This window comes from Muntiacus reevesi, chromosome 3 (genome assembly GCF_963930625.1).
Source record: "Muntiacus reevesi chromosome 3, mMunRee1.1, whole genome shotgun sequence".
NCBI classification, from domain to species: Eukaryota; Metazoa; Chordata; class Mammalia; order Artiodactyla; family Cervidae; genus Muntiacus; species Muntiacus reevesi.
Window position 1 is genome coordinate 10,466,329 of NC_089251.1, and position 12,523 is coordinate 10,478,851.

At 38.4% G+C, this 12,523-nt stretch overlaps 1 protein-coding gene across 1 annotated transcript in view; it reads left to right on the forward strand.

Moving 5' to 3' along the window:
* The window catches only part of SCAI (suppressor of cancer cell invasion), a 103,319-nt gene that overhangs the window by 33,157 nt on the left and 57,639 nt on the right, over positions 1–12,523 (forward strand). Inside the window, exon 3 of the mRNA XM_065928460.1 lies at positions 7,418–7,549. Within this exon, the coding sequence (XP_065784532.1) occupies positions 7,418–7,549 (132 nt within the window). The remainder of the gene's footprint in view (positions 1–7,417; positions 7,550–12,523) is intronic.

Here is a 12,523-nt window from a genome sequence, read left to right on the forward strand (position 1 = left end):
GTTCCTGAGTGTGTGTGTGTGTGTGTGTGTGTGTGTGTGGTGCACAGCCGGGCCCTCTTGCTGTTCCTGAGTGTGTGTGTGTGTGTGTGTGTGTGTGTGTGTGTGTGTGTGTGGTGCACAGCCGGGCCCTCTTGCTGTTCCTGAGTGTGTGTGTGTGTGTGTGTGTGTGTGTGTGTGTGTGTGTGTGTGTGGTGCACAGCCGGGCCCTCTTGCTGTTCCTGAGTGTGTGTGTGTGTGTGTGTGTGTGTGTGTGTGTGTGTGTGTGTGTGTGTGTGTGTGTGTGTGTGTGGTGCACAGCCGGGCCCTCTTGCTGTTCCTGAGTCCCCCAGTACATGTGGTGCACAGACAGGCCCTCTTGCTGTTCCTGAGTGTGTGTGTGTGTGTGTGTGTGTGTGTGTGTGTGGTGCACAGCCGGGCCCTCTTGCTGTTCCTGAGTCCCCCAGTACATTCCTGCCTCAGCACCTTTGCTGCTCCCTCCCCCGGGACCTGAACCTCCCTGATCCTCACGTGGTGCACGCTGTCACTTTTTCTGGGTCTCCCTTCCCGTGTTACCTCCTCAGAGGTCATCTCACCTCCTCCAACTAAAGTATCCCTCCCCCCCCCCCGCCGCCATCACACTCTCCGTTGTGTTTTCCTCATAGTCCTTAGCTACTTGTTGATAGTTGTTCTTTCTAGTTGGCTGCCTGAGTGACTTTTGTTAGTAATGTGTCCGCTTTTAATACACTGTCTAAACTTGTCATAGCTTTCTTTCCAAGGAGCAAGCATCTTTTAATATCATGGCTGCAGTCACTGTCCACAGTGATTTTGGAGCCCAAGAAAATAAAATATCCCTGCTTCTACTTTTTCCCTTTTCAAAAATCTAGGAATTACACTCATTCTTTGATGTGATGATCTGATAACCAAAGTCATAACTCAGTAAAGTTGTAACGTATTTATTTTGTATATATATCTCCAATTATTGCTGAAAGAAACAATAACTTCCTCTTTTGTTGAAAAGTTTATTATTTTCTTTCTTCTGTTTCCACCTTATTGCAGGTAAAACATGCAGTTTAGGAAAGCAAAATTGTTACAGTATAAATCACCAGTATCTTTTGATGTTTTTAAAAAATTCTTCATATTACAATACAGATCAGGTAGACATGACTAATATTTGCTTGTCTAACAGTCTTCTCTCAATATGCTGAGATGCTGGGTTTTGGGTTGCCTCAGATGATTTCTGTAGTACCCATTTTAGCTTCCTACTTTCATGACCTCTGACTCCTGCCAGCTTTGTGATTAAGAAGGAAAAGTCTGTGTGGCCTGCACTTCTTTGCCTATGAATAGGAGTAGGACCCTGGTTAGGAGTAGTACCTTAACCAGTGAGTGAGACTCTTGCTTGAATGTCTTGTTCCCTCTTGAGTTTTTGTGTTGTGAATAAATGACCCTTTACATCAAGCTACGTTGTATCTGACTGCTGCCTCTGTGGGTTTTCCACCCAAGACAGTTTTTATGATTTATTAGCCTCAGGCTGCTTCAAGTTGTGTTTCCTGACATCATGCTCCAGGGTATCAATATTTGTTTCTTTCATTTTGTATAGTTTTGTGTTTCTTGCCCCATTAGCTTCACAAATAATTTTTTGCATGTATCTTGTTGATCATTGTTCTTTTTAGATGGTCGCCTGAGCTACTGACTTCCTTTCCTTTTTGTTAGGCTGTGTGCTGTGTCCCAGTTAAATAAGTACTGGAATTTTCATATGTGTATGTATTAGGTAAACACTTCTTTTTCTCTGCATTTGGTAGGCAAAATGATATCTTTATAGCTTCCTGGACAATATCTTAGAAATTGTCTTCCGGTTCTGTGTATCACCACTGTTCCATGCCCTCACTCCTTTGACTTGTTTTCTTAACCTCTCTTTGCCCTCAGTTCATCCAATTTCTATCTTTACTGAACCATGAGAAGCTTGGTACCTGGGCATTTCTCTTATAGTTGTTATTATAGCTTAGAACATAACTGCAATCACATATTGGAATAAGTCAGAATAAATAGTTCTCAGAAAGTAATTTGTATATAATTTAGGATATTTTTCTGCTCTTTTTGATAGATGAAGGTGCTTTGCACCCCTGGTTCCTATTATATTTAGGGATGCAGTCTGCACGAAGCTTCTTGTTCCTTTTTCATTGAATATAGCAAAACCATCATCCTCGCCCCCACATAAATACATTCAACACTTATTTGTACTTGGTATTTTTCAATTTATACTCTGTTTTGAGTGGATTTGTAACAATTTTACAAGTAACAGTTTTAAAGTACATTATAATTCACAGGGCAATCATATCCATTAGTTCAGCTTTTATGAGGAACAGCTTTATGAGGAAGCAGTTATTAATATTCCATTTTTATAGCCGAGAAAACATACGTGTTTGTTTTCTCAAACATCAGAAAAATACTGATGCTTAATTATATAGCCATTTCCTCTCTTTTGCCTTCTTAAAAAATCTGAATGCATAAGAAAATGATCTCTTTCCTACCAAGTGATTTCTATAAGTATCTTCTCTACTTTGTCAGAATGAATCTTTTTATTACATTTTGGTTTCACTTCCTGTGTCCTTCCATTCTCCTCTGGGCCTATGTCCCTTTAAGTGTAATCACAGGGTCATTTCCTATCTTTTTGAAACATCACTAAGCTGCAGAATAATAATGATGGTGATGTTATACTTTATAAAGTGTTTTCAGACTTCTTTCACACCTGTCTTTCACAACAGCTATCGGAGATAGGCAGAACAAGTGTAAATTGCTTGTTTTTATGGATTAAAAACCTGCAACTCAAAGTGTTAGCTAAAGTTACTTGTGTGTTTACAATCACAAAACTAGGAAGTGTTTGGAACAGGAATGCCTCTTTTGTCTGAGCCTGGGGCCCTTCCACTGCTGTTGCTTCCTGTTACAATATATTCCTGTCATTTTCTCTCTGCATTTCCTTCGTGCTTTTGTATTGCCCACCATTTACTTAGAGTGAAATCCAGAGTAGCAGTTTCTCATGTAGCTTTGTCAAGGCTTCCTATAAAAAGAAATATTAAACAAAGCAGGTCCCTAATTTGCCAGATGCTCCGTACTTAGGTCTTTGAGCATCTGGCTGTTTTGCTCCTGTGCCCATGTGGTCATATGTTAGGACTGTGCTGTGTAGGGATTGGTGTCCCAGGGCTGCTGTAACAAGCTACCTCCAGACCACGTGGCTTAAAACAAGAGGCACTTGTGCCCTCACGCCGCAGGAGGCCATCAGTCCAAAATCAGGGTATTGGCAAAATAGGTTCCTTTATAGAATCTCAGAGGGAGAATCTGTACCATGCCTCCTGCCTCACTTCTGGTGAATCCCTGGCTTGTATTCAGTCAGTTCAGTCACTCAGTTGTGTCCGAGTCTGCGACCTGGTGGACTGCAGCACGCCAGGCTTCCCTGTCCTTCACCAACTCGCTGAGCCTGCTCAAACTTGAGTACATCGAGTCAGTGATGCCATCCAACCATCTCATCCTCTGTCGACCTCTTCTCCTCCTGCCTTCAATCTTTCCCAGCATCAGAGTCTTTTCAGATGAGTCAGTTCTTCACGTTAGGTGGCCAAAGTATTGGAGTTTCAGCTTCAGCATCAGTCCTTCCAATGAATATTCAGGACTGAGTTCTTTTAGGATTGACTGGTTTGATCTCCTTGCAGTCCAAGGGACTCTCAAGAGTCTTCTCCAACACCTCAGTTCAAAAGCATCAGTTCTTCAGTTTGTATTAATAGCTGTGTAATTCCAGTCTCTGTCTCTTTCTTCATTTGACTCTCTTCCCTCTGTCTGTGACTCTGCGTGGCATTCTCCTCTCTGTGAGTGTCTATCTCTGCATATCTTTTCCTCAGCTTATAAAAACACCAGCCATACTGGATAAAGTACTCGCTCTGTTCCAGTAGGACCTCATGTTAACTTACATCTTAATTGTATCTCCAAACACACTGTTTTCAAATAAGTTCACATTGACAGGTACAAGAGCTGAAAACTTCAACATATCTTTGGTTGGTGGCACAATTCATCCCATAACAAAATATGTCCTTTATTTGTCTCTGCTTTTATTGTTACCCATGTGGTATGTTTATACATATGCTTCCATAAATGTTTATAGAACTACCCTTATTTACAGATTACCATATGGATTTTCCCTCCCATAATTGATACAGATATGTATATATTTCATTCATAAGTCTGAATTTGCCATCTACTTTGTAGTAAGCCAGGCAAATTGTGTTCAATACTTTATATTAAAATTTCAATTATCCATGGTCTATTAATATCACAGACATTGAAGACAGTGACAACTGGTTTATATCATATGGACTTTATCTTATAATTTTGCTCTTTTGTGTTGCTCTTCTATTAACCCTTGGTGTCAAGATTGTGTTAGCTTTATTAAGATGAATGCTGGAAGGGAAGTATCTTCAGTGTTACATTTTTTAAGCATTTGATAAAACTTACTTTTGAAACCACCTGAGTCAGGTGTTTGTGCTCCTTCTTCCTTTTCTTATGCATAATAAATATATAGCTCCGTGAATTTTCACAGTGTTCACTCCAGGTCAAGAAATAAAATATCTTTAGCATCCCTCTTATTTCCTCCCTCCTTGCTCAAAGGAACCACTCTAGATCAGCGTGTCAGTACCTTAATTCTAGTTTTATCTGTTTTGTGCCTTGTGTATTGGAGTCATATGATATGTGTTCTTTTGGGTCTGCTGCTTTTCACTCAACGTTATGCTGGATCCATCTATATTATTGCAGGTGGTTGTAGTGTGTTCATTTTCATTATTCTCTAGTCTGTCTGTATAGTCAGTCTGTCGTGCGTTAGAAGGGCCTTCTGTCTCTCTGAAAACGTGCAAACCACACACAGGATGTGATTAAGGAAAGACCAGAAATAGGTCTCTCCTTTTAAAAATCCGTTAGTTCACTGGTACCTCCAGCTTCAATCCCCAGTGTTTGTTGTAACCTTTTCCCTTCCCATGTTTGTGTTTCCTTTGTCTTACAGAGAGAACTCTGGGTTCCCCTTTTCCCTGATAGATTTTCTTTTCTTTTTTCTTTGTAAATTTTATTTATCTGACTGTGTTGGAGCTCAGTAGCAGCACGAGGGACCTTTGTTGCATCACGTGGGATCTTTTGTTATGGCTTCCCTGGGCTCTCTGGTTGCAGCATGGGGCTTAGTTGCTTCACAGCCTGTGGGACCTTAGTTCTCCCAAGGCTTGAACCATTGTCCTCTGCATTGCAACTCAGATAGTTAACCTCTGGACCGCCAGGGAAGTCCCTAGATTTTCTTGTTTGATGAATCCCCTGTGTACGACAAATCTCTCTCCACCTTTGAACTCTTCCATGTGGAGATGCCCTTCTCACCCTGCTCAGGCTCTCATTCCCCCGGCCAGTCCCCCCTCGTGGTAACGCTCCTCAGTGCTCCCAGGCTCCATCATCCCGTGCAGTCCGGCACTTGGATGGATGTGGGTGGTCTCCTCACAGTCTCTGCTCTGATGCCCAGCAGACCAGCCTCTGCGTGGTCATCTGCTGTCCTCTGCCCTACGTCAGGCCGTAGGACTGGACCGTCTGGGAATGAGAGAGGGCCTCTCTAGATTCTTAAGTTTCACTTTAATGTTTCTGGCTGTGGGTTTTTTTCTTTCTTTCTTCAAGTCCTTTTAGTTTGAGGTCGTATATTTTCTCTCATTCTGGGAAGTTTATAGAAGTTTATCTTTGCAAGTATTTCGTCACCTTCATATACTTTTTTATCTTCTATATATTTTGTGATGTGGATGTTGATTCCTTCATTTCTCTATTCCTTATCTCTTTAATTTAATTTTGTGTATGTTACCTCTCCTGATGTCTTCTAGCAGAGTAGAAGACATCGTGGTGTCTTAGCTTATTAATTTAAATGTCTTGTTTTAGCTTATTTATTTGTTCAGCTGTATCCTTTCTGCTGTTCGATCTATCCATCTCTTAAGTGTATTTCCTTGGTTATATTTTTTCATACACAGTATTTTTATTTGCTTCATTGTGATATTTTCTTCTTGCTTTGTATCTAATAACCTTTCCTATTGAATTTATTTTGAACTTTTATTTTCTGATTTTCTCTTGTGAACTCCTGTGTCCTGGGGATAATAGACACCTTAGCTCGTGAGCTCTGTGAGGAGGGGTGGAGAAAGTCCAGTTTGCGCCTCATTTGTGCATCATCTTCTGGGTTTAAAAAGAGTGAAGCCAAGGTAGGGGAGTCGCTTGGGGGAGATGACTCACCCAGGGCACTATAGTGTGGAATCCCTTCCCAGACGCTACACTTTTCCGGGTCTGTTTCCCTTTGTTAAGACCACCCAGTGCACGGAGTGTAGAAAGAGGTGGTGGGAAGAGGAAACTTGTGAACATGTAGGGACCACCCAGTGACGTCCACAAGGTTCTAAACTGCTTTTCCACCAGCTGACTCGACTGCCACCCGCATGTTACCCTGCAGCCCCTAGACAGATCCGGGCTTGCTGACAGTTTTCCTGCCTTGCAGCCGCAGTTGTCTGAGCCTGTTGGAGGGAAAAATATTTGCCAAAATAATAGTACCACACCCTAACTCCCATCTCTGGTGTCTGGTCCTTGTCTTCCCTGTCTATTTTTTCACTCTGTACTGGGACTGAATTTCCCTTTGTTGTCCCAGCGATTTCTATGTGTGAACACAAATGATTTTTTTTTCTTTAAAATAGATTCATGCTATATATATGATCTAGCAACTTGCTGTTTTTAAAATGGCTACATGATTGATTACAGAAGAAGATAGCTTGGATTCAATAGTAAATAGCTTTAAAATATATGTATGTATAAGTGTATGAGTATGTGTGTGTCTGGTTTTATATCCCTTTTATAATGAACTATATATATATTATTGCCTTATCATCTTAAGTATAATTGTAAGTTAGTGATAGGGTATAGAGTGTAGTCATTCATGTTCTGTGACATACTTAGCCATTTCCCTTTTTTTTTCTTTTTAGTTTCTTAATAGCTTTTAAATATTATGATACTGAAATAAACCTGTTGTAAACAAAGGGTTTTCCATTTGTATTAATAGGATTTTTTTCCAGGATGGATTACAGAATGGATCAAATAGATAAATAGGTTATAGGATTTTTTTATTCTTAACCATGTAGGGGAGTGCCTGAAACATGTTAGGCATTGAAATAGTGTTTATTGGATGGAACAATATTATAAAAACTGCTTTTTAGTATGGATGTACCAGTTTTGATTCCCATACACAAGATGAGATTGTCTGTTCTGCACCATCCTATGATTTTTGGATGATTCGATTGTAATCAGAAGATGTCTCTATCTTAAAACTGCTATCAGATAATACATATAAGGTCTATTTCTCTTTTATTTTTGCCTGCTCAATAAATGGACACATGTTTTCTTGCAGAACTGAATTTGCTCTTAAAGAAATCATGTCCTCTGGTGGTGCTGAAGATGACATCCCACAGGGAGAGAGGAAAACAGTGACAGATTTTTGTTACCTTCTGGATAAATCTAAGCAACTGTTCAATGGGTTGAGGTCAGTGGACTCTTGATGCCTTAAACTTTTTATCTAGTTCTGTATCTTTTTTTCCCCATGGCTGAAATTTATGGATAAAATGTTATATAAATATCTGTACTAGAAATAATCATTTTTTGTTGTTGTTGTTTCATTCTCAAATGAAAGAACAATAGGAGAAGAGTATATCTTATCTTGTTTTACTCAAATTGAGTGAGCTGTTTTTTAAGATGGTTTTGTGTACATTACTCCACATGATACCTGTTTTACATCTGATTTTACACTTTGTAATATTTAAGGAGCCTGGGATGCATACACAAGTGAACCTGGGGCCTCTCTTTCTGTTACATCTTTTCTGTGTACTTGGTTATTTGCTTACTTGTTTTATCCTTTCTTTTTCTTAGGATAAGGTATCTAAAGTAATGATGGAGTTTTTTCAAGATAGTGTCGTTCTTTAGTTGTGCATACCCTGACTAGCAGCAGAAGCTATATGCACTTTTGTCAAAATGTGTCTTTGATTGTGTATTCTTGTGGGTGTCAGGTAAATAATTTTGTACCATTTTTGTACCATTATATTATTTAAACTGTATAGCCATATTTTCAATTCATGAGATTCTTAAGACACTGATTTACTTCGGACTTAAAGCTTCATTCTATAGGTAAGATACTAAGGATAAATAGTTGTGGGGTTTTTTTTTGGAAACTTTATATGGGAGTGAATAATTATAAAGATAGTGAGTTATTTTTGTTTAATTATTTTTTGTTGAAGTATAGTTGATTTACAGTCTTGTATTTAGTGAGTTATTTTTAATTTGCAGTTTATTTCTGGATAAAAATGCAATCTTCTTTTCACATACTTTATAATTGTATTCTGCTATTTGAAATTGTACTGGAGGAGTTTATTTTAAAGAATTTACCTTTAAAAACATTTACAGTCAAAAAGATAATACAGGGTCGTCAAATGAGTCCTCCATGACCACTCTGTTTAAAGCTCTGCTTTCAATTGCCCTCTCATCTCTGTATTCATTTAATCTTCTACATAAAAGTCATCACTACCTCAAGTTACCTTATTTATTGCTTACGATTGTTTTTACATTAAAATGAAATGTCCCTAGGACCAGTACCCTGTGTGTCACTGTTTCTCTACTACCTAAGCCAGGGTTTTTGCCTGTTACAGGTGTTTCACAAACATTTGTTAAATGAAGGGTTCCAAAGACAGTGTTCCTAACTCCTACACTCTGCTGCTTCCTATTTTGTGCTACAGAAGAGGTCCTTGAGATCAGCTTTTTCTTTTGCTTTGTTGATTAATTGCATTTTTTAAAGAATTATTTTCTTTCACTATTATAATTCAAAAAACAACCCCTCTAGCCCCAGGTTTTAAGTCTTTTTTTCCCCTAGAATGTTGTAGAACTTTTAAATTGCATACTTAAAGTTTTTTTCTTTGTTCCACTTCATTATCCAAGTATATTTTGTTTTTTCAACATTTACTTGGCCTCCAGTATGTACCATATTCTATATTAGGTACAGATAATTTGAAAATAAAACTGACAGTCCCTGCCCTCAAATAATCTGCGAGGAAATTATAAAAATACAGAATAGGGGGGAAAAAAAAAACCTTCAAGCCCATGGCGACATTCTACTCAACGCTAGCCTCAGATTTACCCTATCTGTTAAGCAAATTTCCTATATATGTCCATGTTCTTGTTTCTTAAGGTAGTAAGAAAACTTAAAGCATTCGTAGATTTTAGGAATAAGAAAGCATTTAAAAGTTTGCATGAAAATCCCTACCATAACTTATGACATGTGCCTCTCAAACTCCTTATTCTCAACTCTTAAAACATTATCATTGTTAAAATAACTCTGACACCTTCGTTTATGTAGTAACATGTATCAGTACTGTGTTCCTTTTATCAGACATTAATATACCCTTGTACAGATTTGTTTATCCAGGCATGAGTTGCTGAACTTTTAAGTTATTTTGTACTTTCTGCTGTTACGAGTAATACTGCAGGAACATTTGCGGATCAGGTTTTGCATGGACATGTGTTTCCAGTCCTCTTGAATACACATACCTCAGAGTGAAAATGCTGGCTCATATGGTACTTTAAGTTTAACCTTTTGAGAAACTTCTAGATTGTTTTTCAAGGAGGTGTAGCACCAGCAGTGTATGGGGTTCCAATTTCTCCACATCCTCCAACACTTGTTATTGTCTGTCTTTATGATGATAGCCATTCTAGCGTGTATGAAGTGGTATCTCCTTATGGCTTTGTTTTGCATGTCCCTAATGACTAATGATGTGAGCATCTTGACATGTGCTTATTAGGCATTTTTATGTCGTCTTTGGAGAAAATGTTTAATCCTTTGATCATTTTTCAAATAGATTTATCTTTTTATTTTTAAATTGTAGTCATTGTCTGTATGTTGTGGATACAAGTCCCTTGTGATGTGTAATGATTTGTAGGTATATGTTTTCCCATTCTTTGGTTATCTCATCAGTTTCTTAATGGTGTCCTTTGAAGCACAAATGTTTTAATTTTAATAAAGTCCAACTTGTCATTCTCTTTCATCACTTGTACTTTTGGTGTCATATTTAAGAAATCATTGCCTAACCTGAGGTCACTGAAATGTTTTCTTCTAATAGTTTTGTGGTTTTAGCTCTTATAGTTTGATATGTGAACCATTCTGTGTTAGCTTTTGTATATGATGAGATCGTAGGCATCTTTTTGTGAGAAAACATATATTTACAGTTGATTGTATTTCTTTCATTTTTTTTTCTTTGTTCCTTGTTTCTCCTTACCTGTTCATACTTGTAATGCTTAGATTGAATTTCCAATTTAAATACTCTAGAACCTCTACTCTCTTTTGATTTTCATCTCTATTCTTTTTCTCAGTATTTTTAGAAAATGTCTTCAATTTTCCCATAATACACCCAGCATGTTTATCTTGTCATTTCATATCAGTGGTTTTTGCTAGACTGCTTTTGAAAAAAACTAGATACTGTGTATTTGATCCAAAGTTTACTAACTTTTCTACCTATATATGCAAATAAGACAGACACTAGAAATTTTGATGTGTTTGTGAACGGAAATTGGTTTTTTTAGTATGTCTGAGAAGCATATTAAATTTAGCAGTGGCATTTCTCTTCTTAAAGAGAATTATTTTCCTAATCTGATTCTGAATCATAAATGAATCATAAAGTTCAAGTGGTCTCCCGCTGGAGACTCTACTGGACTCAGTCACCCTGTGGCTGCTATAATAGTAACGACAGAACACACATCCACACAGCACTCTATGGTTTATAAATCCCTTTCAGCTGCATCTTTATCCTTTGGCCACATACCAAAAATGCGTTGCCTAAAAATGAATTGTTTTATTTCACCTTCTTTTTCAATGTTTTGGTTGTGTAAACATATTTTACCAGCTCAGATCTGTTACCATTTTTATTTTTTGTTTTGTTTGCACCTTAACGGCTTTTGGGATCTTAGTTCTCTAATCAGGGCTTGAACCCCGGCCTGTGGCATTGATAGCACTGAGTCTTCACCCTTAGACTGCCAGGGAGTTCCCTCATTTTGATTTTTTTAAAGTGCCGTTTCAACTATAACACAGGTTTTATTTATTTTAAAACTAACTGCAGAGTGAACTTGTTTCTGTGGAAACAGGAGGAAGCCTTAATACATGGAAAAATTGTGTGAGATCTGATCTTTAGGGCTATTTATTCACTGTCAGAGAAATTTATTACAATGCTTAGGATACCTTTTTCAGTTCAGTTCTTGAGTTAGGGGGAGAACACACTGACTGAAACTGCCCACCCTCGCTAGGCACCATAGTAACCATTTACATGAGTTCGTTAATGACAGAAGATACCGGTAAGGAACACGATCTAATAAGCCACCACCAACTGGAAGAGCTCAGGAAAGGTCAAAAGGGAGACACCTCATGTCCTACCGTACCTCCCAGAATCCTTCTCGCTGGCATCCATCTTGGCTGAGCAATCTGTGTGCCACAGGAGGGACTCTGAGTCAGAATGCTTGGCCAAAGACAACCCAGAAATTAATTCTGTGACCATAAAACCCGAGACTGCAAGCCACATGGCAGAGCTGTCCTCCTGGGTTCCCCGACCCTCCCGCTCTCCACCAGGCGCCCTTTCCCAGTGAGGGTCTCTTGCTTTGTCAACATGTGTGTCTCCTCAGACAGTTCATTTCCAGTGTTAGACGAGAGCCCCTTTTGGGCCCTGGAAGGGGTCCCCCTTCCTGCAACACCTGAGCACTTAAAACTATATTGGATTCAGGGATTGATCTTTTCATACAACTCAGTATCAAAAAAACCAACAATCTGATTAGAAAATGATCAGAGGATCTGACTGGTTCTTTTTCCAAAAAAAATACATACAGATGGCCAACAGATACATGAAAAGGCTCTGAACATTGTTAGTCATCAGGAAAATGCAAATCAAAACCACATGAGATACCACCTCACACCTGTAAGAATGGCTTATCAAAAACACAAAAAATAACACATGTGGAGAAAGGGAGCCCTTGCATACTCTTGGTGGGAATGTAAATTGATGCAGTCACCATAGAAAACAGTGTAGAGGTTCCTTAAAAAGTTAAAACTACCACAGCATCCAGCAACTCTACTTCTGAGCATTTATGCAAAGAAAATGAAAACACTAACTTGAAAAATTATATACACCTCCACGTTCATTGAAACATTATTTATAGTAGCCAAGATATGGAAATAATGTATCCATTGACAGATGAATGGATAAAGAAATCATAGAATATATATATATAGTGTGACTATTCTTCAAGCATTAAAAATTAAGGAAATATTGAAATTTATGATAACCTGGATAGACCTTGAGGGCATTATACTTAAGTAAGTCACACAGAGAAAGACAAATACCATATGATCTCACTTCATGTAGAATCTAAAAACAACAGCAGCAAAAACCAGAACAAAACACAAAAGAAACAACTGACCTCATGGATACGG